The sequence below is a fragment of the Nymphaea colorata genome, chromosome 14 (genome assembly GCF_008831285.2).
Source record: "Nymphaea colorata isolate Beijing-Zhang1983 chromosome 14, ASM883128v2, whole genome shotgun sequence".
NCBI classification, from domain to species: Eukaryota; Viridiplantae; Streptophyta; class Magnoliopsida; order Nymphaeales; family Nymphaeaceae; genus Nymphaea; species Nymphaea colorata.
In genome coordinates this window covers 1812483-1839379 of record NC_045151.1, presented here as the reverse complement: position 1 = coordinate 1839379, position 26897 = coordinate 1812483, and the positions used below count along the sequence as shown (strand labels likewise).

Below are 26897 nucleotides of genomic sequence, written 5' to 3'. Positions count from 1 at the left end.
GGCATTTTTCAACATTTTATAGTGAATATACAAAAACTGTCCAGATTTTTTGACCTCAAACACTTCAATTTCCCTAAAGTTCGATCAACTTCTGCTTTGATTTGTCGTCAACTCTAAATTAGGAGTCTTGAATCTAATTTTGGATTTTGGACCCTAACCCAACCCCAGTATGGGCTTATCTCATATTTTAAATTTGAATATCCAAAGGAATCATGTAGAGACCCAAAATCCCAGATATAGATCCAAATCCAATCTTTAGATTCGTATATAGATCCAAATCCAAACTATAGATCCAAAAGTGAGCTTTATATCTGGATTTAGATCCAAAATTAGTTCTTGATCCAAAACAAAATCCTAGGTCGAGAACTGGATCCAAATCTCAACTCTAGATCCAGAACATGCTTTCATATCCAAAAGCAGAATATCAGATATGGACTAGATTGAAATCCCAATTCAAATCCATTTGATCCGAATTCTAGACTTGGATCTAATTCAGATCTGATCTAAATCTAAGATTTAAAATCTAGATCCATATCCCTGTCCATATCCAAATCATTGGTTCGGATCCAAAAGTAGATCCAATTTCATGTTTCTATCTCAATCCAATATTCACTTCCACTTATGATATCCAAAACCAAATCAAGTTTTGTTTTTCATGATGATTTACTCGAACGAATAGATGACTTTATGACTTGCACTGTAAACAACTTTTTGGTCAAGACTTTGGGTGGGACTTGTTCAACCCGGGGAACACTGTACACAAATAAGTACATGTTAACTTTACATAATCAAGTTCTGTTCAAACTTATGTAATATTGCAAAGGCCCTTCCTTGATGAACCTTTGATGAATATGAACTATATGTGGTGATCGTCCCTTTAATTTGTGGATTGGTCTATGCTTTGTGGCTTAAAAGCCACCCTTTACGTTTGATGAACATTGTCTTTATATGGTCGACATTGAAGAACAAGTTAGTTACTACTATGATAAAATGTTCGAGACCATGTAAGATATTTTATGCCGTTGTGGTTATTTTAGGTAAACGAGGGATCAAGAGCCTATGTCATTTACTGTGTGAGAAAGACTTTGTTAAATGCTCAAATGAACTATATAATGATAGAAAAAGAGCCAGTTTCTACAATATTCAGGTCTGAAAATGGCTGTCTACTATAACTATGCTGCTCTATGATATTTTTTAGTAAGAAAGACACCAATTCTAAACTCATTCATTGGGATTTCCTGTTTCAAGAATTTGATATTTGATATTAGATACACATATTTTTAATTGTTTGCATGGACGTCTGGGAATGCTATGGAAGTTGTGGAGGGCAAAGGAACACTCACAATTAGGACAATTTACTGTGGATAGTTTACGGATGTCTTAGCTAGGACGTTTTCTAACTTAGGATCTGTTTGATTGCCTCATATTTTATTGTAGATCGCAGACAAATGTCTGCCTAGAAGCCGTTGTTTAAGGCTATGTTATCAAAATCAGCCGAATATTTACAGATTTTAAAAAGGACGCCAATAAATAGTTATTTCTGACATAAATAAGCGCTGGTGTTGATCAATATTGACTGATGCGGCTAACTGGACATCAGTAAAAAGAGAAATATTTTCTGCCGTCGATGTCAGTGATGGTTTAGTGTCAGTAAAAAACAGATGTTTCTTGACGTTCACTTGCATCAATAAATGTTTGTGAGGGACTTCCTGATGCTTTTTTTACACAAGGAATGTCGATAATTAGACAACTTTTACTGACATATATTTCATGTCAATAATAGCAGAATTACCTGATGTGTTGAAAAGCAGCAATAAAGGCTTTGGCGGCACAGCCTTTACTGGCATTCGGTTTTGTGTCCGTAAGAATGTTAGTAAATATTTTTACTGACGTTTTTTTTTGCATCAGTAACCATCAGCTTTTTGTAGTGTATTAGGGTAACGAATAATCGTTCATATTGAATTTATCTTAGAAAAAAGTTCAGAATAGGATCATAATTTCAAATCTGATAGCGTAATGCAAGTATGTTAAGAGGAATTTCTTTTATTAAACTTACCTCTCTTTTTATTAACACATTTTAAAGCAGACAATACCAATAAGTTTGAATAAAACATAAGTGAGGTTTTGAAAAGGAAAAACATTTTGAAACTGGGTTGGGTATATATGTAGGTAGGTTGGAGCAGGTCCAACAATACAAAAATTGTGGACTTAATCTCTGCATTTAGAACTTAGTCTCATGTAGGTCAACAAGGATCTGCCGGTTTCAAACTATTTTATTTTAAAATAATAGTTCCAAATTCTCATATTATTCCAAAACGAAAAAGAGAATTATTGGAGAACTATTCTTCCAAAAGGAAAAAAAATTTAGATAGGGATTATATCCAACATCGGTTCTAGATCAGAAGTTTGAAAGAAAGGAAAATGAGTCTTTAGATGAAAGATTTTAAACAGACAAAAGGGGTTCTAACCTGAACGAGGGTATGATGATACAAATCTCTAGGTATGTTTGATAGCTTCGAATATGAGATCTGGCATTGATCTAAGATCCCTTTTATGTGGGTCATAAATCTCTTGATATGTTTGATAGCCTCATATATGAGATCTGGGGTTGATCTAAGACCCTTTTGTTGTGTGTCCCACAGTGTAAATAAACACCAGATTTGATCATCACGAGAAAAAAAATGATTAGAGATCCTCAGTTTATGGCTAAAACTTCATATTTGAGGTCGGATGGGAGGCTGGTCTGGCATTAAATCCATGAATCTGCGATATCTAATGGTTTCAATTCACTTCGGAGTTCATAGGCTATCAAGTGTCCCCTTGCTGCATAAAGCCCATAGATATGTAATTAAAGTTCTTCTGAGTACTGCCTTACAAGATCCAACCAGAATAGCCAAAAGCCAATTATTTTCTGTCGGAAATTCGGAATACATAATAAGTATGTACCTCCATACAAAAGATTCACCAATGCATATGAGAATCATATCACCCACAACTAAGTCACGGCCAAAAGAAACAAAAGAAAAAGCACAGTGTGCATGCATGCAGTAGTGTAGAAGCTAGCACCCACTTGAGAACATGCACTTATTTAATCTGAAGTATAATATAGGTAACGATGGATGTCATGAGGAAGGAGATCTGGTGCCGTCTACTGGCAGCTGTAGCCCTCGGGGATTTTGCGGCCGCAGGCTTTGGCGAGCAAATTGAGCTTGACGTCAAGGCCGACGTTGATGCCCAAGACGTCTGCCTTGGCTGCGTTGCAGAGGCAAGCAGCGGCTTCGAGATCGGCCAAGCCCTTGACTAGAGGGCAGCAGTGAGACCCACTCGAATGGTGGCTGACCACCAGATGCAGCATTCCATCCAGCAAGTCGATGCAGGCGCCAAGCTTCAGAGGATCAACTGGACATTGTCCAAAAGAAGCTATGATCTGGTGGGTCTTGACCAGGGCCTTTGGTGCCTTGTTTGTATCACAGGAAGAGCAGGCAGCCGCAGACAGGATGAAGAACATTGCCACCAAGAGGCAAGGAACATTGACCACCTTAGATGCCATGTCCAGATCTCCTGATCCGCCTGTCGAAGGAGCGAGCAGTACAAAGTGAACAGATGGAGGATGAAGAGGTACAGAGAGAACAGCCTCGAATACTAATTTGCTCTCGCTCTTGTGGCTTGGTGAGTCTGGATGCTTGCTTCATCGGCATTTATATAGACGCGGAAGTGAAGAGGTATGGTTTGGTGCATCTTAGATGTTTAGAATAACTGTGTCGCCATGTGATATCAACGTTTTCTCGACCATCACTGGCATCTTTAGTGGGAAAACAGCCATGCCCTTTTGGAAGTATGTATGTTCATTGCCCAGTCATATTAGTGCCTTGTTCTATATCAACTTGCCTTTTATATATATATATATATACTTGTGGTACTGAGATAAACTGTAATCCGAGCACTGCAAACCTAAATGTCTAACATTCTCAATATATATGTTTATCCTTCTCTGCTCTGTAGTTTTATCTGCTTATATGTTAATTTGGTCTTTCACACCCGGGAAGGCTCCATTGATGATTTGTAGACTAAGTCACATGGGTGTGCCAACTATGGTGGCGCATTCGCACCCCCACCCACATCGGTGCAGGTTCTGGTGTGGCCCGACATGGCGTCAAATGAGTTTTAGTGGTTTTGAAAAGTGTTTCGCCTGAGTTTTCATTGATATATCGATTCAAGTTAACATTGATAAAAAAAATAAAAAATATAGACAAATAAAATTACTTTATAACAAGTAACATTATATATATATATATATATATATATGCTCTTGCCGCATCCGTACCTAGTTTTTTTTAAAAAAACTTGCTACATCCCGCACCCGCACCAGCACCTGCACCCATGTGACATAGTTTTTAGAAGCTACTCATGAATTTGATAGTAATACATTGGTTATAAATTGGAAGTACTAAACCTAAGGGGTGCTTCTTTTGATGTGAGAGCAGTGAAGTTGGGAATGCTTCCAGTGGTCAGGAGGACAAAGGAGGTAGCAACCTGGTTCTTTGGCTACTTCCAAATTATTTGCACGTAACGGAGTAAGTTCATAATTTGTGGTGCATCCAACTCTTTTTACGTTAATAGTGAGTTTTGTACTCATTTAGTTCTATATCTATCTGCTACCCGTCTCTCAATAACGTATTGGGTGTTTGAGAGACTTTAGCAACATAAACCCAAGAGGAAAGAATTTGAGTTTTTCAGGTAAGTTTTGTACTCATTTAGTTCTATATCTATCTGCTACCCGTCTCTCAATAAAGTATTGGGTGTTTGAGAGACTTTAGCAACATAAACCCAAGAGGAAAGAATTTGAGTTTTTCAGGTAAGATATTTGTCTCCTGCCCTTCGGGAAGAAGGGTCGAAATGGCTTTTGAAGACGTTCCAAGATGGATGTGCACTTCAGTTTCTTAGACGCAAAGGCCATCTTCATTTGGCTTCTTTCTGGGATCCTTACAAACATTGTGATGGGATCATGGGTAGTTGAAATGGCGAGTACTTTTTGTCAAGGACATGGTTTTTCAAACAGTACTAATAAAGAAAAAGAAAAGAAAACACTAACGCGGCCATTGTTAAACTCTCAAACTCATGCATCTTCAATGACATTATTGAACCTCATTAATGTCCATCTAATTACTTCTGCTTTACTTCACTAGCCTTAATAACGATAGAGAGTTATACTCTGTTGGTCAATCTTTTGCCCTTGATACCACAAATGGACCTGAGTTCCTGAATTTCGTGAGGCAAGAGTTTCCTGGAAACTTCATGAAGGCATGCGGTCCTTTTCGGAATTAAGGAGTACCAAAATTGGTTGAAGGCTTTACATATAAGTTTGGCTACGAACTCTTCATCGAGGTAGAAAACTTCACATTTAAAGCAATCCAACTATTTGTGATATCCCACTGGGAGGTCCAAAAGGGCAAATAAAAGAAAAAAGAAAAAAAAAAACGACTGACTGTAGAAGCGTGGGAAAATGTCTTCGATATTCTTAGATCTCTTGATTAATGGATTTAAACTTGGACTAAAGGCAATATATGTGCTTACAACTTTCAGTCCCCTAGTTATATTAGGGCACTCAATTGTAAATAACTCAAACTGGCCTCCAGTAATACCACATTTAGTACTTGAGTCAAAAATATGAAGTTGGTCATTGTTTCACCCAAAATTTGATATGGTAGCTAACCGGGGAAGTCACTTAGGCTGGTTACTGGTTGCGTGGGCAGCTCAAGTACGCAATAAGAGAAGGGGATGTTTGTGTGAGTTAAAAAAAAAGCATGTCCTTTGTAGTCATTTCATTTTTTTTTATTTTTATCTTTATCAAAAACTTTTTTTTTTCGTGCGAATGAGAGGTACTTTTGTCATTAATCATACTGACACAAAAAAATTAGTACACCAGTATGACACATATAACCAGCTTTGAGTTACCTTACTTCAGTCAAACCGGCTTTCTTCATCCATAAATGTCTCTTTTCCAAGGTCAGTCACACATTGGCTTCATCAAGTCCAACATTGGTCTCCAAATTACCCAAACCCTCCTCATGTCAATCATGATCATGCATCTTATTACATTTTTCAGTACTTAGTAAAATTGGACTTTAACATGCAAATACTCTTAGCAAGAATTGTATGCATAGGGTTATATGACCCAACCAAGCATTTAATGATCCAAAAGGATGTGGTTTAGCAAAGAAAATAGTCCACTAGGCTAGATATGTCCTTACAAACTCCCAAAATTTCAAGTCCAAATTCCATGGAAATCTTTTAGTATCATATTTATGGGGGGAAATAATGTAACTGATTAAGCATTCTTCTTTTGGCTGAAAATTTATAGAATTCAGAATTTATAGGAATTCAATGAAAATTTGCCCAAACCAAAAGGCCAAAATTTTACTTGCAGTATCCTCCCATATGTCAGAAATGAATATGTTAAAAAATAATCAAATTGTTGTTGAAATTAATTTGTAAAACTTGTAGAAAAGTGGTTGAATAGAAACAAAGCAATATTTTTAACAAGCAACTTTGAGACCTGCTCCAAATAGTCAATCCACATTTTGGTTGAGAAGATTTTTGTCCCTGCAGAGAAATCTGGACATGTTAAGTTTACAGCCAGCTGTGAAAGAAAACATGAGTTCTTCACAAAATCCATTAGGACTTAAACCCCAGCGCTTATTTTTGGAGACAGGGTTGTCCTCTTTTTAACTCTCATTGTTCATCAAAGCGCTGAATCTTACAATTCCTGGCATGTAAATTACTTGATGACATTTTTTTTTTCAAAATTCCTTGAAACTCACTTTTAATTTTTTTTTCTTTTATTTAAGGGTGAGCGGTTCACTCCACTGCCCCTAAGAAAGGCCATTGCCCCCATGTGCCCGCCCCTTTGGGTTCACAAAGTATGCTTCGAGACCTTTTAAGGTTCAGAAGTAGAGCATACTATGACGCGACCACTTCAAAACTTGAACACGAATCCTTAGAGGGGCCGGATACCTTGCCGCCCAGTACACTACCACCCGGTGGGGTACCTACTTTTAAAGTTTATAAGCAAGATATAAGCAGGTTTTTTCTCCTCCCTAAGATTGATGCATTTATGTGGAGGGGTCCTGGATTCTCAAATTGCATTGTATTTTTTGTGAGGCAATTCTTGTGGATGCATTACTACCCGGTAGTAACGCCAGTTGTGCTACGCTCCTTAAGGCAAGTGCATTGCACTTGACCTGAAAATTTTCAAAACTATGTATTGATAATAACTCAGTAGACAACCATCCATGCGTACACCTTTCACAGGAGCTAACCATGAGTTGAGTTAATGCCAAGTGGGTCATGCCCAGGGGGGGGGGGGGGGGGGCGCCTAGGCCATGGCCCACCCCGAACTAGCTGGAAAAGAAAAATTACATTAGAAAAATAAAAAATTTTAGTTGTTCAATGTATTTTATTTTACTTAGGTTCAGTTTGGCCCTACCCAAATTTGAGGTTGAATTATCTGGCCCGTCCCTAAGTGAAATTCTGGCTTTGCCCCTGGTTATGCCTGCATCACATGTGGGGCGGTGGCCGAGCCACAAATTTCTAGCTAAGGGGCACTCTAAGTTAAATTTTTAAAGTTTAAAGGGTGGTCATATGTAAAAAACTGAAAATTAATGAAATTTTCATATGTAAATAAAGTAAGGTTTGTAGACTGGTGTGGGCAATATTTTGAATGTAGAATTAGAGATGTCAAGGAATCAGATATACCCAGTTGTTGTTGTTATATATATATATATATATATATATATATTCACATGTTCATGTTCAGATTCAAAATCTGAACCTGATTTTTACGTTCTTATCTGAAACCAAATCCAAATTTTGAAACAAATATAGTCGATTTCAAAATGTATGGGCATTGGACATAGGACATTTGTTTAAAACAAAGTCCGATTGGAATCTGGTCGGATATTTATGTCTATTTGAATATAAATCCGAACGGATGTCATTTCTTAAATCAGAATTCTATCTGATTTCTTAATTAGATATTTATTATTTTTCATATCCAATTTTTTTGGAACAGTTTGATCCTATGTCGGTCCTAAACAAATATATTGACATCCCTACGTAAGACTACCAAAGAAACAGGCATGGAGAACTAGATCCAAGTATATATATCCAGATCTTAATAATAAAAGCTGATTTAGCTGCATCTCAATCTGGTGTCAACTAGTTGAATTTCGATATGAAAACGTTGTAATAATATCACTGGATCCAATAAAAACGACCAGAAAAAAGCACAATGCATGAAATAAAAATTTGATCATACAAGAATTTTCATGAAAAATTGTGACCGCTGACTTTCATAACTCGCTTTATATTTTGGTCGATTAATTATGAAGCATACTCATAGTCGTCTGATTAATAAAATTCAAATAATATGACTCTACGACTTCAAATTTAAATCAAATTTTCCTCATCCTCAATAAATGTTACATAACGTTTACAAAATCAATTGGCAAAATAAATGCCTTAAAAAAGTTTTAGAAACTCTATGTTTTTATCTCTACTAGCCCCTCCTATAAAATGTAAGACAAGATAAGGATTAAGTTCTATAGCAGATGACAACTTTTAGATCTTAATGATGGCTAATATTTCATAGAGTCCATCTTTTTTTTTCTTTGTCTACCATATTTAAAGGTCCAATCAAGTTAGGATCAACTTCCGGTTAGCACTGTGTTTAGGCCGGAGTTGGTAGGCTGTCAGTTCTCTTTGTAAATAACAACAACTTTTTACATTGTAAAAGTGGGGTTATTGACACATTAGTTGAAGTGTCGCAAAGGTGGCACCCCAAGACATCAAAGCTAGACATTGGGTGGAAGTTTGGGCTCTCCTCTTGAATGATTGGATAAATCAAAATACTTATATTTTTTTCAGTTTAAAAGGAGATTGGGTAGACCTACTCTATTTTTTGAGTGTGAAGCAAGAAAAATACTCTATTTGACTTTAGTGAATCAAATGAAAGCGAAATAAAAAAATGTTTGTGGAGTGGCTTCCACGGTGACCAATAACCACGTTTGATGAAGTGGGATATTGACTACCTTGAACTCACGTCAACAAGTCCTGCGTGTTCAACTATCGAGACTAAGCAAGTGAAAAAGGTGTTTGACACCAGTTTGTGTTACAAAGTCAATGTTTCTGGAGTCAAGAATTCTAGTTAACGCGCACTTGTTATAAAATATCAATTTTTTATTATTTTTTTAAAAAAGCATCAGTAGGTAACTAAAAAAAATGACCATGAAGTATCAAAATAAAAATAAGCACATTTGTTGGTGTGTATGAGCAATTGTCTACATTGTGGCCCTGATATTATCTTTTAGCATAATTTTGGTCATGGAAATTGGCTCCTAAGGCCATAAAAAATTTTAACTAAATGCGTAGACAAACAAAGAGCAGCTTTGAAAATTAAGTTAAAAAACTGTTATATTGGTCGCTCGGTAAATCAAAATACGGAGCTGGGATAGAGATTGAGTGCGTAGCTAACCAAAGATAATAGGTCAGATCCATTCTCATCGACCGCATTAAATTTCCAAGTTAAGTTTGATTGAAATGAATTTATTAAATTTAGAAAAAAAAATGTTTTAACGACACTATATTATTAGATAACAATATTAAACAAGGAGGGTTGGGTAGGGCAGGGTCAGGTGACCGACATACGGGGTAATAAGTTGGCTTGACTCAAGCTTCTGCTGGAGGATCTATCAAGTGCACAAAAAAAGTAGGTATACAGTAGACGTGGAGTTAGAATTTTTTTTCATCGGGCACTAAATATATGGTTAACAAATTCTTAATTGATCAGTAACTTTAATTTAGTGGGACTGCTCTATATAGCTATATTTAAGTTTACCTATGTTTTAATACTAAATTAATGTTTCAAAAGAGTGAGATCGTCGAGCCTCAGTTCAGTTAGTTTGAGCTCAGCTTGACTAATGAAACCTCAAGCATGACTTGGCTCGAGTTCGAGCATAGCTCGACGGAAGCAGCTCGAGTTCGACTCAATTAAGACTCGATAATCTCGTTTGAATAGAATCCATATTTATCATTACGTGTTGAGCTTAAGCTTGACTCGATTAAGGCTCAATAAACTCGAAAACTTGTTTGAATATATCTACTTGATTAACGCTCAACAAACTCGATTATGGCTCGAGCTCGACCCGACAGTTACGTGTTGAGCTCAAACTCAACTCTATTATTTGAACGAGTTGGCTTATGAACTCGAGCTTGACTCGTTAAGCAAATGACTCGGATCGAACTCGGTTATGAACCAAACTTTAACTAGTCGAGTTCGAGTAACTCGACTTGTTGTTCACCCCTATCCATGGGACACCTCTATTCCCTCTGCCCTCATATAGGTGGTCAGGTTAATGGTGCGTTAGTGACGTATCATTCATCTGATTTGGGGAGACGTTACTTTCCTATGCCTTGTAGAGTGGTGCACGGCATCAAGGTGAAGTACAATAATTATTCTCGAGGCACTACCACAGCCTTACACCTTGGAGGAGGTAAGGGGAGGAAGGAGAGCTTGGGCCTTTAGCGGAAAGTGCATAAGAAAGTGGAACATCTTGGCGTGTTGCATTTTTAATGGAAAGCTTTCACTCTTTTTTTTTGTTTTTTTAATGGCACAGTGCATCTTCCTTAGATAGATATTTGCTTTCACCAAGGAAGTCCGATGCCAGTTTTCAAAGCATTGAGTTTCCTTGCATAAAAGTCTTCATACTTTTGACCCGAACGCCAAAGTCGCAAGGCATCTACAAATTAAAGATAATCACTAGTAGCGGAGCTAATGTATAGACTGGAGCCTTTGACTAAAAGATACTAAAGTAACGAAGGGTGGAACCAGAAATTTTTTTATGTAAAATCGAATTAAAGTTTCTAAATTTTGAATGGAACGGAAATATTATTTTTCAAAATTTTTATATTAAACAAGTGAATTTTTCTAAAATTTACATGTATTTTTTAAAACAAAAAAAATTTCGAGGTGGGACACCTTGGCTCCGACCCTAGTAAGAAAAGAAAGGTTCAAATCTATTGCTACTGTTGAAAAAAACGGATCGCCCACGTTAAAAATAAGTTGGCTCTTTTTTATTTCATTCACCTATAAGAAATTTTCCCTCCAAGCCAAAAAGGTTCATCCTCCGGCGGAAGTTTTCGCTGCACTGAAGAAGGAAGACGATCGCCAAGGAAGCTGTTAAAGCCCAGGTTAGAACTTCTATTGTGACCGAGCTAGAGCCACAAGTACTGCCCACCCCAGACCTAGGTGAACACTACCATGTGAGCACCCAACCTACTAAGCCAATGAGACTGGCGAGTGCATTTCAGCCAAAATTTTTTAGCTCAGTCACTGATGACCACCCGAATACCAAACCGGTAGATGTGGCCCCGTCCGCAGACCATGCCAATGAGGCTAGTTTGGCACTCATCATGTTGAACTCCATCTTCATTTTGTTCAATTTAATTGAAAGAACTGTAAGTTCAACTGTTTAGTCAGGTGAACGTCGCTTTTGTTGGCGACTAACTGTTAGTATTAGGGCTATGAAATTCCGGTTTGATCAGTAATGCTGCCGATTCACATGTATATTCAACTGAATCAGTAGTGAATCAGCAAAAAAAATTAAAAGATTATTCTTAAAAAAAAAACCTATAAAATATTTAACATATATAACGGACACATCTCGCCCTTGAATCGGCCACCCGATTCATGCTTATTCTAATAATGTTCATACAGAGCATATCAACATGATTAAGAGCTTGTTCAACTTGTGTCCTCGAGATACCGAAAACAAAGCGCCTGTCTTGTCCGCAGGCAAGGAACTGACCAAATTTAGTGATTACATGCAAGAACGGCGTGTTCCTGCATGCGTGTTTCATTGTAGAGCATGAAATGCATACGAAACGGCACAAGACAATGTGTTCACATGCTTTCCGATCAAAGAGCCTCGTGGTTTCGTGTGGGCAGTTGCCCACAAGGACGGACATAATCTGTTTTGTTTACATATTAGTCAGATCCACATAGTCTAGTTTTGTATGTGTTGGTGTTCCTCAAATCTGAGTAGTTTACTACCGCCTGTTTGGAGGGAGGGAAAAGGAATGAAAGGGAGGAAAAGAGTAGACAATCTGGTATTTGGTTGGTTGACGGGAAGGGAAAAAAATGTTTGGATGCAAAGGAAATGAAAGTAAATGAATGGAAAAGAAAATGACAATTCAATGCAAATCCAATCCAATTGGGATGGAAAATAAAAGAGGTGCTCCTTCCGTTTCCATGCAAACAAGCTTCATAATAATTTCTTTCCTTCATTTTTATTTTGGGTTCTTATTTCCCTTCTTTTCCCTCCATCCATACGGAGCTTTAACTCGGCAAAGCAGCTGTGACTGGGAGCATCTTTGACGCCATGCTCTTTCTTGCTAATGCATGACAGAGATTTCCATCTTCTTTCTTGTCTTGTGGAAGTTCTTTTTGCCATGGCACCTCACTGCATCCACAGTATCATAATTTGAAAAGGTCACCCAACCAACCACCTTTTACATTTAGTCTTTCGTTCAATAGCGTCTGGGCCTTCAGTCACCAGCTGGATTTTCTTGGTACGTTAGCGGCAACGCTAGCCAGCCACTTTCCAAATTCATGGTCTGAATTTTCAGATTCAATGTGCCTTACCAAATCAATTTAGTTGATAATATATATATATTAGACCATCTGCTACTATCGAATTTTATTAAGACAGATGGTTGAGAGAAAATCAAAAAAAAAAAGTTACTAATTAATGTCATATGACTAAAATATCATGTCTGTTTTTCTTGTCACTTCTTTCAACTCAAAATATTTGCATTGCTAGGTGACCCAGGACGCCATGTTTGGGAAAACATGTTTCTTTCTATCGTCATCGTCTACACCTGATCTGATCATCGCCTGCACGACAAGTTTGCAATAAAATAGAACAAAATAACTGGTAATGACTTGCTGTGGTTGTGAGTGGCATAAACATAATAGTTTTGTATGCTTTTTTCCCGTCGTTTGTTCAACAAAGTCTTATTTTGCTTCTATTATTTATTCATCGTCCGTCCCCACCACCGAAAATAAGATATACAACGTACAGATCGATCTGTCAATGATTAAATAATAATATTACAAAAACTGGCATCTGCAGGGGCGAAACCAGACGCCTCGGCCGCGGTCATGGCCTCCTCTCATTTTTTTTTTTTAATCATGTAATTCTAAAAAACTTTCATCTAACCTATATAAAAATTTTAGAAAATGTTATTTTAACCCTATTAAAATTTGAAATTATAAGTTATACATCTACCTGTTTATCCTTCTAACATTTTATTGTAAATAAATCGCCCCAGTGAACCATTGTTTTGCCTGCAGATTGTCAAATAAAAGTGAGGCAGCCAGTTGTGGTACTCATTAGACAAATTTAGCGGATTGCCTCTCTTATCGAAATACAGGAATTTCGTGGATTTGATGAGCTATTATGAAGGTGTAAGGTGAAGATTGAAAAAAAAAAAAACCATTGTGTTCTTGAAACATATATTGTTCGTGTATATAACACACATTTCACGAACAAAATTTTTTGCTTCTAAAACCATAAATTAAAGTGTTTGATTGATGTAGACAAACGATATCTATAATCATGTCATGATTCTAAACAAAAAACATATCGTCTTCAAATCATGTACTTTCGAAAACACGATATTTTCGTATTATAATAAATGTCTTATAACAAGAGTTTGTTATTGTTTCATGAATCTATTAAAAAAATTAAAACAGATTCATGAAATAATATGAAATAATGTTTTAAATATTGTGCACAATATTTACCTCAAAGAAGGCCTCTGTCCTGTTCTTACTGTCTCATCAAGACTACAAAAGGGAGCTTAATAACTGTAAACGACAAAGTAAATATTGATTTTAGACAAGAAAATCGAATATCATGTAAGCATGCAATTATTGCAAAACTTAGTAGTTTCCGCGATTTTTTTTTTTAAATATTGAAAGAGTCTTCCACATAGGGGAAAGTGGAGGAAGATTCCATCTTTAAGGATTCCAACATCTTATTTGTTTTTTATATTATTTCCATCCACAACCTGCCAGTAGAATTATTTAACGTATCTACCATATATTTTCGCAATTTTCAATTCCACCAACCTCCTCTGCAGCCGGTCATATTATATTTATATATGCTAAGTTGAAACTGCCATCTTGGCCGCGCAACATTGTTCAGGTTTAGAAATTAAGCTTTCATTATGTTTCCTTTTGGTGTAAGAATTATTTGGATTTACTTGTTCTTTTTATAAATATTGTTCATCGCTTTCATGGCTTAAGACAAAGGAGTGAATTAAAAACGAGTTAGGTGAGAGGATTACGTACACTACGTATCTTATTAATATTCTTGAGACGCCTGTTAAGAGAGCGAAAAGCCAACAGGAGGAGGTATTTGTTTGTCTGGGGATATGAAACTACGCTTTCAGATTGAAAAAGAAGGCCAGAAGGAAAGCTACTGCATGTGTACATGCATTGATAAATTGCCATTAGAAGTTTGATGCTCACCAAAAAAAAAAAAAAGAATTATCCATGTATATAGTTTGAGAAGAAAAGGAGACGCTTCTAGAAGTTTTGCTTGTATTGTATGTGATGTTTAGTTTATCCCTTAATTAAGACAGTAACATTAGAAAGAAATAGAGATTCACAAAGTTGCGCATGAATTGTAATACATCAAGGCTGTCATACTACCAAACGCTTATCAATCCTCTAAATAAGAATGCTAACAAACTTAGGGAGGAAAAGGTGTATGAGTGCAGTAGACAAGGGAAAAACAACATAAAAAAGAACTCAAAAAACAAATTTCTGTAGGTGATCAAACGTTTTCTTATAAATATTATTTAACTCATGCTAGCTTTTGAGAACAGAATCTTCGGCAACTGTTAATGTAGCAGCTTTATCATTGATCATGGGCACAGTGTCTGCTTGAATGGAGTGCCCCTTCTAAAAGATAAACATTATCTAGTTGTGGAATGTTTCATATAATTGGAGAAGCCTTTGAGTTGGTGGGGAGCGCAGTCTGCCAAAGAATAATTCTGTGACTTTGGCTTCCACATCTTTCGAGCGCAAGAGTAGTTTTTTCTTTGTTTTTTTATTTGGGTAAGTTTCAGCATGTAGAAATGTAAGCAGCACATCAGTTTACACAACATTATCTAAAGTGCAATTGTCTAAAATGTAAATCAAACGTTTTTGTATGGGCAGTTTGTTGTGAGAGGCTAGAAGACGGAGAAATTAACACACACACACACACACATATATATATATATATATATATATATATATATATATATATATATATATATATATATATATATATAAATGGTGACTCTGACATTCAAAGTTACTTAGCTATTTAACATGGACGTCTGATCCAATATGATAGATAATTAACAAAAAATAAAGAGAAAACATTGATGGACATTTTGAACATGTACTATTAGTTCACATCTTTTTCTCTTTATTTTTCTCTCAATCATCTATCTGTTTTGAGTTTTTAATGGATGGTCCTCATTAGATGGTTGTCTGATTCTGCATAGTTAGAGTCATATATATATATATATATATATATATATATTGCAGTAGGGTCTGATTTAAGAAAGAAGGGAAATAGCTTCTTTGTTAGTCAAATTTCAATTCTACCATTATCTAGGTATTCAAACACATGTTGGCCCTTTCAATTATGCAGATCTGATGTTTGATTTTATACTCATTCCACATCCACATCCAGTTCTTTTTGTATCTAGCATTGGATGTATGAATAACATGGGTTTTTTTTAGTTTCGTTCAAGGTACATCCAGCACTTTTGCTTAGATTTTGTTATATATAGCAGTGAATGCATGAATAACATGGCAGCATTAAGTCAATTAAATTAGTTCGAGGTTTCACACTATTAAAACTTCTACCATATTAATAACGTGTCACCTTTACCAAGCTAAATAGGTAGTCAAAAGGCTCAAAGTTCATGAGCACCCACTCTCTACCTGAGTCTATGCACCTGCTTGAGTAATGATGTCTTGCGACCCCATGTTATCTTTAGTCTCTTGTAAAATCATAAGAAAACTCTTATCTGATAATGATAGTTTTGAAAATAATGTCATATCTAAAAGTGACTTACTTTGAAAATAAATGTCATTTCTAAAAGTGACTTACTGTCTGTGTCATAGTCCGATCTCATCAGTTTAAAGTTACATTTGATAGCTTTGGATCTAAGATGTGCGGTTATGCTGAGTAAATTTGAGGTTTATCAAACTGAAGATTTAAGAACCTCAGCTTTCAGTTTATTGAAAATGCTAAAATCCATGGATCTTAAATCGGAGGGGGAGAGGGAATCCAACGTCAAGCGTGAATTTCAGATTCATGCATGACGGTAGAGAAAGGGGAAAATGGCAGGTTGAAGGATTGCATCAAACAAGAGCTTTTAAAATTTAATATTTTAAATTTTAGATCTCAGATTTGAGGTTCTAAAATCTTTCATGAATCATAAATTCGAGGCAATCAAACACAACCAAAAGGCTAAACTAGACCATTTGTTTCAGCTCGAGTGTAAAACTTGTCACGATATTCCTGTACTTGTCACATTCTTTCTTTTTTTTTGAGGCTGTGCTTGACAGCATCGGACCCAAGTTCCAAAACTACTAACAGAAACAGGGGGATTTTAAAACTGTGGATTTGTAGTCAGACCCACCCTTTAAACTAAAGGTCCATGGTTTTTTATAAAATGAGGGTATGAAGTCTCCAGTTTTGGAAATCTACCGTTTGCTGTAGCAGTGGATTTTTACTTCAGGTTAGGGTTGGAGACTGCTTTTATGTTCCAAAATTACGGAAACAAAGTATAAATAATATTTTTATTTTATAACGTATACAAGAGTACCACGTTTGCTTAGGTTCTTTAAATTACGTGAAATTAATAAGGACAGCGTGTAAAGTGATGGGAAATACAAGGGAACTAGAATGTACGAGAGCAACTTAACGTGAACGTGAAATGCACAAAGCGGTAATTGTAAGTGACATTTAGTCCTTCAGCTGGTTTATGTATTCCAGTGTCGTAAGGGAAATGCCCTAACAAACAACCAAAATAAGTAAAATTTTTCTTCAATTCAAGGAAGTCTCGACGTTAAAAAGGTGAACAAAGGTTAATTTACTCGACGATGGCAAGCCAAAAAAAAAAAAAAAATTGCGTTTCCACGTACAGGACTCCCTTTTGTCTCTTATTTCTTCAGCTTTATAGCTATCAGTGGCAGAACCATGCATGAGCAGTTGCTTACACCAGCCTAACAATTTTTTTTAGTTTCATATTGATGCTTTAAAAAAACATGCTCATTTATACGTATTTATATACAACACTGCCTCTTAAGGTGTAAAGATTTTGTAATTGAAGGTTTTAAACAAACTTAGGTACAAGCTCAGGGGTGGTGCGAGAAACTAAACTAGTTTATGGTCAACTAATCATGCGGCAAAAGATCGTCGCAAAATTCATGGTTGCATTTGAAATCCTTAATTACTTTGCCTTTTTACATTGAGAAAAAGTTTGATTTAAGATCATAGAGGAAAGGGTCTGATTTTAAATCCATAGATCTCAAATCGCGAGGATTATTTAAGATCAAGGGCAATCAAAATCCCTCCTAAAGTAATGATCTACTTTTTACTTTATGTACAGGGTGTAGTACACCTATGTCTCCATAATTTCAACTGCCTCCCTGACCATTATGTAGAGGGCAAACTATGATATGTTTGAATTCAATAATACGCACATAGAAACAAGCCCGGCCCTTTGTTAGTGCCGGATATTTAAACTAGAATTGAAATAATTCGTCTAGCATCAAATTCTATTTAGTCAGACCTAGGGCTGCCCATTACTTTTATTGCATAGAGTTTACTGTATCAGTTAGGCTGGCACTTGCCCAGCTACTGGAGCTGCGACAGCGAGAGGCAAATCCTTCCTCTTTCCTCTCGCTCCCAGAGTCGAAAGCTGTTTCGAGACCTAGGTAATCATATGATACACGTTTCAACTCAAGTATCATGCATACCACCGTTTGCAGTCTCAAGTATCATGCATACCAGAGTTTGCAGTTCAGAAAATGTAGCACCTACGAAAATCAAACTGAAGACACGTCTTCAACACGACCCTATAGTGAATAGGCCAATAGTACAATTATTGTGGTTGGCCGCTGCCATTCATGCCTACATTTTCATATTGTTGAAAACCTAGTCCTGAATTGGGTGTTAGTCTTCCATATAAGAAGAAGGGACAACCTGAGGTTGGAGGAGACGGAGGGAGAGAGGTCTCTGCTGCTTTCGGATCTCAAAAATGAAACCTCCCATTCGACAATTTTTTTTATTTGTTTGGTTTTCCATAGTACAGACTTTCACATGGGAAACTAGGAAAGGTGACAGCAAAGACGGACCGAAATCACCATTATAGACCATATTTATTGGCCCATGTGACTGTCTCCACACACATGTGAGGATAACTCTCCCTTTCTCTCTCTTTCTTATATATATAGTTATATATATATTACATTTGGGCATGTGTGGGCAGTTGCCTGCACAGTCTCCCAAATTTTCATTATTCACATATTTGGATTCTTTTATAAAATTTGTTTGTTATATACACATGCCCATCGACATTGGCTGGTTTATGTATCGTGCCCCTCATTCATTTTAATATTAATTTAAATCTAATTTTTTTTTAATAATTTAAAATTTAGTAACTTTGTATAAGTGCCCCTCAAACAAAAATTACATGTATATATATATATATATATATAATTGGAAAACTAATTATTATTTGAGCAATACAAACAACTCTTCATACTCTCCACGTTAAACCATTTGCTGAGAAATTCAAATGATTGTTTGAAATGCAATTAGTTTGTAGACTGTACTCAAAATGCTTCCATGGCTGTCCATTAATTTTATGTACAACACTGATCTGTTTCGGCGTACTCTTTTAGGTGCTAATCTTTTGGAATTGCCTTCTGTGAAAGGCATCAAAAGCATCAAACGCTGCAGTTGTTTAGACGTCGATGTTTGTCCTCTGTGTTGCAAAATGTCCGGAAAAAGTTGGAAACGGAGAAGAAAAGGAAAAGCAGAAAGACTGAAGAAAAGGCATGTTGGGTTATTTGAGGGATCCGACGCAGCTGAGGACATGCACGTGGGAGTGGGTCCTTTACCAAGATCGAGATTTCTAGAATGCTGACAGATTTCCTAAAATTAAATCTTCTATACCTGGAAATCCACAGGGTATTCTCATATGGTATTCTCATATTTTAGGTTGAGTTTGATATCCTTCGATTTTAGATCTAATATTATATAAAAATGTGTGTTTTGGGAGATTCTCCATTTATCTGAATAGCATAGCATGAATTTAAAATTCATGTTACATGTTAAAAACAAGAGATTTAAAGTCGAATGAAAAGATATATGTCCTTAAATTCATGGATCTAAGATCCTAAGATTTCATATCACTATAAATCTCAGATCTATGGTAAAACAAAAACAACCTTATTGATTTTTACTGGAAAATGATTTGGGTATTGAAAATTAAGGTTTTAACCATAAGAAAACATATCGAACTCTCGCTTTGTTCATGGCAGCAGTCCCACCAGGCGTGAAGAAGATGCCTCCGCCAAAGGCCAAAGCAGGCAAAAACGTCAATTTTCTCTAAAGCTAGTGCTCAAAAAGTGGTTTAAACTGATCAAGGAAGTCTTTTTAGTCAAGGGCGGAGCTAAAAATTTCTAGCTGAATGGCAGTAAAACAACTTTTAAAGAGCATGAATATGTTTTTAAGAAAACTGCTTTTAGGTGTCAACTTAAACATAATCAATTTTCTGGGGTTCAGTGTGAGCAACTTTCCACAGAAGCCCACTCCTGCCAAAGCTTATAGTGATTAGTCTCATAATTAAGCAAACGAGGCCCCGTGACGTTCACTTGGCTTGTCGACAACTGCTTGATTTATCGACAACTCCATGTCCTTTAGGTGTTTGCCTATGATTTGAGATCCCTGGTGATTTGAAGTCGCCAAGAATCTTATATCCATGAACTTAGGTCTGATCCCACCATCTAAGTTCTGATCCTACCCTCCCTCAATCAAATCCTCTTTTTCACATGGTGTTAAAATCCAGTGTTCCATTATGTTGTGGGTTTCACATAAAAAGGACCTTATATCATCTTCTTGTATAAGATCTGAAGCTATCAAATGCACCGTACACCAACGTGGTTTAATATGAGACTTAGGCTGTCAAACACAACCATATATCAATCAAACGCACTTACATAAAAAGAACCTTACATCATGATCTAAGGCTATCAAATGCACCGTACACCAACATATGGTAATATAAGATCTGAGGCTATCAAACACACCCATATATCAATCAAACACATTTATAAAAATGATCTTACATCATCTTCTTATATAAGATTCGAGGCTATCAAACGCACCGTACACCAACCTGTGGTAATATAGGATCCCAAACTATCAAACACAGCCATATACCAATGTTAGGTGTTGTCTTTTGTTCAATTGAAACCAAACCGACAGACGCAGTGGACCAGGCTGCTTGGGCTCATAGTCAAACAGCCACCATTGTATCCATTTAAGGCAGATAAACATCGGAAGTGCAGCCATCTGAACATCTTAATGGTGGTGGAAAGCCGACACGCTTCAAGAGCAGCAGATTCTTCTTCTTCATACGCTATCCTTTCAAGGTACATGCATGCATACCGGTCCTGTCTCCTTACTGCTGCGTCTCTAGGCGTTTCTTTGGGGTCACTTTCAGAAAAAGTATCGGTAGACTAATGGATGGTGTTAGACGGCGTGCCCTTAAAGTCGTTTGGCTCCATTAAGAACCCATCGTCGTCAAGAAATTTTATAAAAAGAAGAAGAAAGAAGGAGAAATCAAGCGAGGAAGCATTTATTTGGTCCGGTTGGTGGGTTGCTTTCATACTCAAAAAGACGGCAGAGGAAGATGAGGGGAAGAGAAAAATGAATTCATGTAACCTTTTGTTTGATCCGGTCGTCTTCATCTGAACAGTCGGCATGGTTGCAGAGTTCATGCATGGAGAAATTCCAAGTAATTTTCGGCTCCCCACTGTAACCGTGTAATTCAAAGTCCAATCGTAGCTAAGTTCGAATTCACTGCAAGATGCTGACCGGCGTAAAAAGGGTGGCCTCTCTTTCGCGTCAGTGGCTGCCGGCCGGTCGTTTTCTGGGGTCAACTCGGAGGTAAAGCCCTGAAAAAGGCAGGCGGATCACATGACTAAAGAGAGATAGGCGCCACCGGTGACTTCTCTTTTCTCTCCGTCGTCTGCAGTGACCGCCGCCTGATCTGCTCCATGAGAATTACACGGGTGGTGGAACTCGGATCAACTAACAGATGTAGAAAAATTAACCGGTTTATACAACAGTAATAATTCACATCTTTTTCTCATTGTTTTTCTGTTCCTCTCTCATGACACAATGAATCAAATTGTCCTCCTGAGGCAGATGATCATTAATTAGGTTAGATATGGAGCATTAATTTGCATCATCACTTACAGATCACGTCTATGACTATCACCTCAGATCTGTCACCCAAACACTTGAAAAATGTGGAGCCAGGCAGCCAGCAATGAAGCATTAATTGATCATCTGTTTTTTTCTCAAAAAACAATTACAACAGAAAGAATGAAAAATTAAAAAACATACAAGTTGGACCGCCGGCATGTTATCGTTCCGGTGAGATGGTAAACGACACATTACAGCATCGACTGAACGGCCGAGTACGGCTGCAGATTCAGAGCCCGCTGCCAAGTTATAGTAGTAAATGGGTCTGACATTGACAGTGGTATTCACCGTCTTCTCCGGCCAAGTTGCTAAGAACGGCACAAGAAAGTGGGAAGGAAAAAAGGTTTAAACATGAAAACTTGAATCAATTTACTTAAATGTGTTCATCTATCCGGAATCACGTCCATGTTATTGGTAGCATCAAAATTGCATTTTGAGAAAACCCAAATTTGATAGAACTTGGATTTAGAAAAGGAAGTGATTGCTTGTTTTTAGGTGAGCAGGAGTAAAATCTTACTGTTTAAGTCTTTAAAGTGAGGTGGAAAACTCCCTCCTTCGTGTTTGTCATGTAGAGCTATATTGGGACCTGAATGGCTTGAATACCGCAGGCACCAGCTTTGACAATTTAGAAAGTAACACCCACGCCTGGATCGGGGTTTTAAGAGAAAGACAATAAAGGAAGTGAAAGACGGACTTCACTTAGGTTATTCACAAAATTACTTCCCTTAGGTTATTGACAATAAATTGGGTTAGAAGTGTGTTACACAAATGCGCAGACCAGATTTTAAGAACTCATTAAAAAAAAATTGATTTTCATGAAAGCATTCGCAAAACTCGATTAAATAGAGATGTCATCCAAATGCTCATCTCGTTTTTTAATTAAGTTCCGAAACCTGGTTTGTACGTTCAAACCCAGATTATTCACTTCCTTTACAAAATATCAGTTAATCAAAACTAAGCTTTTTCATAAATTCAATTTTAACCATCACCCAAACACTCCCGGTGTAATCCAGGTAAAGGCTTTTTCATCTGAAAAATTGATGCTTGCAGGCGCTCGAACAAGTAAACAAAGTGAACCGCTAGGAAGAGTGATGCGAGCCAACGCAGTGATCTTATGTGGGCAGCACTAGTGAGGAAGTGCCCATGTTGATCGTCTTCTTCCACATGGTGGGTCCAAATTGAATGGGACCTGTCAACCGGACAAGCTTCCAAAGGGAAGGCCAGAGTAGCTTTTGAAAACATTTTGGTAGATCACGTTAGAACGTTTTCGTGACGTGCTACTTGGACTTCAGAAAGGGCCGATGACTCTTCTTTCTTCCCTTCATAAATGCGTCACCACCAATTCATATCTACCTTCTTTTGCTCCTTAAATTGGGGTTGGAGGATGATGGGCCGGTGGCTGGTTTAGAGCCGCCTCCTTGTCCATCTGTTCCTTTTCTCGCTCACAAAGGACAGATAGTAGCAGCTCGTTTCGGTGCACTGCTACTACCTAGACCTTCTATGCATGACCCCACAGGATCAGGGGTCGCTCAGTCTCTCTCCATCATATACCCACCCTCACCACAAGATTTCCTTTCTGGTTTTCTCTTTTCCTTTGATTACCTCGACCACAAAGTTTTAGAAGACAGAACTCGGGCATCAGAATCGCGGGTTGAGGACATCAGAGTTCTTTGTTGTAATTTTCTGCACAAGGTTGGTTGGAGCGGACTGGTTCGTGAAGCTCTTGAATTGCAAGTTTGCTTTGCTGCTTTTCTAGTCAAGCTTGAGGTATGTTTCTGTCGACATCTCGTGCTGGTTCAGAAAGTGAAGGCGAGGCGGGGGTTCTTGGCAGGACAGATGCTTCTGTCTATTTTCTCCTCTTGCTCTGCTTTCTCTTGGTCTAATTGGTTTTGTGGGTACTTGTTACTTTTGTGAGAAGGGGTGAAATTTCTAGTTTTGCGCATCCCCAACTCCTTTTGGTTGATATGATATGGAGTTCCCTAGGCGAAGAGGCTGCCCCTCTTCTGTGGAGTTGGGATTATAGTGTTTTTTTGTTAGCAGCTACGAGCTTCTGAGTTGAATTCTTTCTATTGCGGTATTGGTGTTGAGGAGGAAATTGATTTGTCATCATGGGATGTGTGGATGGCAGAGGCTTTGTCACGGTGGTGGGGGCTATTTGGGTGGTGATGATTCTCTTGGCTGGGAATGGTAATGGCAGCATAGTCCGCAATGGCAGTATTACCCCACCATTTAGTGGGTCTGAGATCAATTGGGTAGATAACAATGGAATGTTTCTTCGTTCCGTGAATGGGGCTTTCGCTTTCGGATTCTTTGCGATAGGGAACGAGACACAGTTTCTTCTTTCGGTTTGGCACATCTTCAGCCAGCGGGTTGTCTGGATTGCCAACAGAGACTCGCCGGTTCAACAGATGGACACAATCGTCTTCAGTGAAAATGGGAATCTTCACCTGGAGCTGGTCGGCAAGTCGATCTGGTCGACTGAAACCGCCGGAAAAGGAGTTACGGCCATGATGTTACAGGACTCAGGAAATTTAGTCCTGACCAACAACGAGTCTCAGATCCTGTGGCAGAGTTTTGAGCACCCCGTAGACACCCTTCTGTCGGACCAGCCTTTCAGGGTAGGAATGGAGTTGGTCAGCAGCGTGGGAACCAATGATATGATATCTGTGGCTAACTACTCGACCGGAATTTACAATCTAAAAATTACTTCCGATGATATGATCCTTTTGGCTAACTATAGTCCTCCTCAGCAGTATTGGTCTATGAGGAAGGAGTCGAGGTTTATTACCAACAATGCGGGCAGCATATACTCTGCCAAGCTGGTTGGTAACTCGTGGATTGTATACGATCAGAAGGAAAATCTTCTTCAGCAGTTTGTCTTCTCCCAGGAGTCCGATCGCAATATTACTTGGGCTGCCGTTTTAGGTAACGATGGATCAATTTCCTTCTACAAGCTACCAGCTTCAAGCTCTGATGCTCCAGTTCAGCAGCAGCAACGGATACCAGACAAATATTGTGACACGCCTCAACCATGCCAGCCTTATTACATATGTACCTCCGCTAAGACATGCCAGTGCCCTAACGTTCTAGATGCTGGAGCTGGCTGTCAGCCTGCAATCCCTCCTAGCTGCAGTTTGAAAATTTCGTTCAAGGTTATTCAGGGGGTTGGATATTTTGCAAATAGCTTTTCTTTGCCGGTTTCTGCTTCTACTCTAGCTGCTTGTCAAGATTCATGTCAGAGAAACTGCTCGTGCATTGCCTTCTTCTTCGATGACAAATCTAGCTCATGCTTCCAATACAGCCAATTAGGGAGCCTCAAAGGTGATGAGTCTTATTCTGCATACTTGAAGGTTTCGGCCGAAAATGGTGGCGGCTCTGGTCCTGGCACTAGGACAGGGAAGAACAAGCGCACCATTATCATTGTCATTGTGATTGCAGTTTTTACGCTGTCTGTGATAGGGGCTTTAGTCTATGCAGCATTTAAGTACCACAAGAGAACAACACTACCAGAGCCCGTGATGGAGAACTCCGAAGATGATGATTTCTTTGATGGCTTGTCAGGGATGCCTATTCGATACAGTTACAAGGATCTTCAAACTGCTACCAACAACTTCTCCGTGAAGCTTGGACAAGGAGGGTTTGGATCAGTCTACCAAGGCATTCTTCCTGATGGAAGCAGAATAGCTGTGAAGAAATTGGAGGGAATAGGTCAAGGGAAGAAAGAATTCAGAGCAGAGGTGAATATAATAGGCAGTATTCACCATGTTCATCTGGTGAGGCTCCGAGGTTTCTGTGCAGAAGGCACGCACCGGTTGCTTGCATATGAATTTATGGCTAAAGGATCTCTTGATAGGTGGATCTTTCCAAGTGACAAAGAAGGATTATCCCTGGACTGGGAAAAACGATACAACATAGCCATTGGAACTGCAAAGGGTTTGGCCTACCTACATGAGGACTGCAATGCCAAAATTGTACACTGTGATATAAAGCCTGAGAATGTCCTTCTTGATGATAACTTTGTTGCAAAGGTCTCAGACTTTGGCCTTGCAAAACTGATGACGAGGGAGCAAAGTCTTGTGTGTACAACTCTGAGGGGCACAAGAGGGTATCTTGCTCCAGAATGGATAACGAACTATGCCATATCTGAGAAGAGTGATGTGTACAGTTATGGGATAGTTTTGCTTGAAATAATTGGGGGAAGGAAGATTTTTGATCCAGCTGAAGGTACAGAAAAAGCCCATTTCCCATCTTATGCATTCAAGAAGATGGAGGAAGGGAAACTGAAGGATATTCTTGACACAAGGCTGCATTATGATGACGAAGACGACAGAGTGTTGACTGCAGTCAGAGTTGCACTTTGGTGCATCCAGGAGGACATGTCCCTCAGACCTTCAATGGCAAAAGTCATTCAAATGCTTGAAGGTCTAATTGAAGTACCACAACCTCCAATTGCCACGGCATTTGGTTTCCGATTATATTCAAATTTTCTGAAAGCTACCAGCGGAGAAGCTTCTTCATCCAATCCTTCAGACTGTAACAGTGAAGCACTCCTATCTGCTGTGCGTTTATCTGGACCAAGGTAAGTTAAAGAAATGTCCATTCTCGGCAGCCTCTCAATATCAGCTTTCTTCTCAGAGGTCAAGGATGAGCAACTACAGTGTGTCATATTCTTGTGGAGATGTAAAGTGACATAAGTGGCTTATTCTTGGCTCAGTCATGTAAAATACATGTCTTGATACATCAATTTTTCTCATTTGACTCACACAAACCGATTTTTGGTTTGGCTTGTACATTATACAGGCTTTTTGATTTTGTATTTTAGACTAGTGTTGTGAATCAGGGAGGTGCAGTTTGTAGGAACTGGTAATTTATTCTACCAATTTTAATCAAATATCCTGATTGTTGCCTGTGTTGTGAGGCTTTTTTAGTTTGCTGATTTGCTTCTTTTGTTTGTAAGTGTCGACTAAATTTTCTTGTACATGTGCTTGAGAGTTTTCTCTCAGAGAACTATATTCCCATTACTATTGTTCATTTTCTTCATTCAGATATTCATGCAAAAGCGGTCTAATGGCCCTTAAATTATGGCAAAGACAGGTGCCTCTAGTAAGTAAGGTAAATGGCAAGGAGAAAGAAACAGAGAACGCATAGCTATATAGTTGTAGTCTTCATAGTTGCGTGGCATTAGTTGCTGTTACTGAAAGTATTCTGTGCTGCTGTCACTTAACGTCTTGTCTTCATCCTTGACAATTCAGATGAAGATCTCGT

The 26897-nt window shown here is 38.0% G+C and overlaps 2 protein-coding genes across 2 annotated transcripts; one reads left to right on the top strand and one right to left on the bottom strand.

Moving 5' to 3' along the window:
• Positions 1-3148: 3148 nt before the first annotated feature.
• On the bottom strand, positions 3149-3550 carry LOC116267638 (lipid transfer protein EARLI 1-like). The gene has a single exon (XM_031649495.1). It carries the CDS (start codon positions 3548-3550, stop codon positions 3149-3151), a length of 402 nt encoding a protein of 133 aa, XP_031505355.1.
• Positions 3551-22941: 19391 nt separating this feature from the next.
• Positions 22942-26559, top strand: LOC116267629 (G-type lectin S-receptor-like serine/threonine-protein kinase SD2-5). Its single transcript, XM_031649485.2, has one exon. The coding sequence runs from the start codon at positions 23741-23743 to the stop codon at positions 26213-26215; it is 2475 nt and encodes an 824-aa protein (XP_031505345.1). The 5' UTR covers positions 22942-23740; the 3' UTR covers positions 26216-26559.
• The last annotated feature ends 338 nt before the right edge of the window (positions 26560-26897 follow it).

Coding starts and splice junctions, on each gene's coding strand:
- LOC116267638 (XM_031649495.1), bottom strand. CDS start 3,550: ATGGCATCTAAGGTGGTCAATGTTCCTTGCCTCTTGGTGGCAATGTTC.
- LOC116267629 (XM_031649485.2), top strand. CDS start 23,741: ATGGGATGTGTGGATGGCAGAGGCTTTGTCACGGTGGTGGGGGCTATT.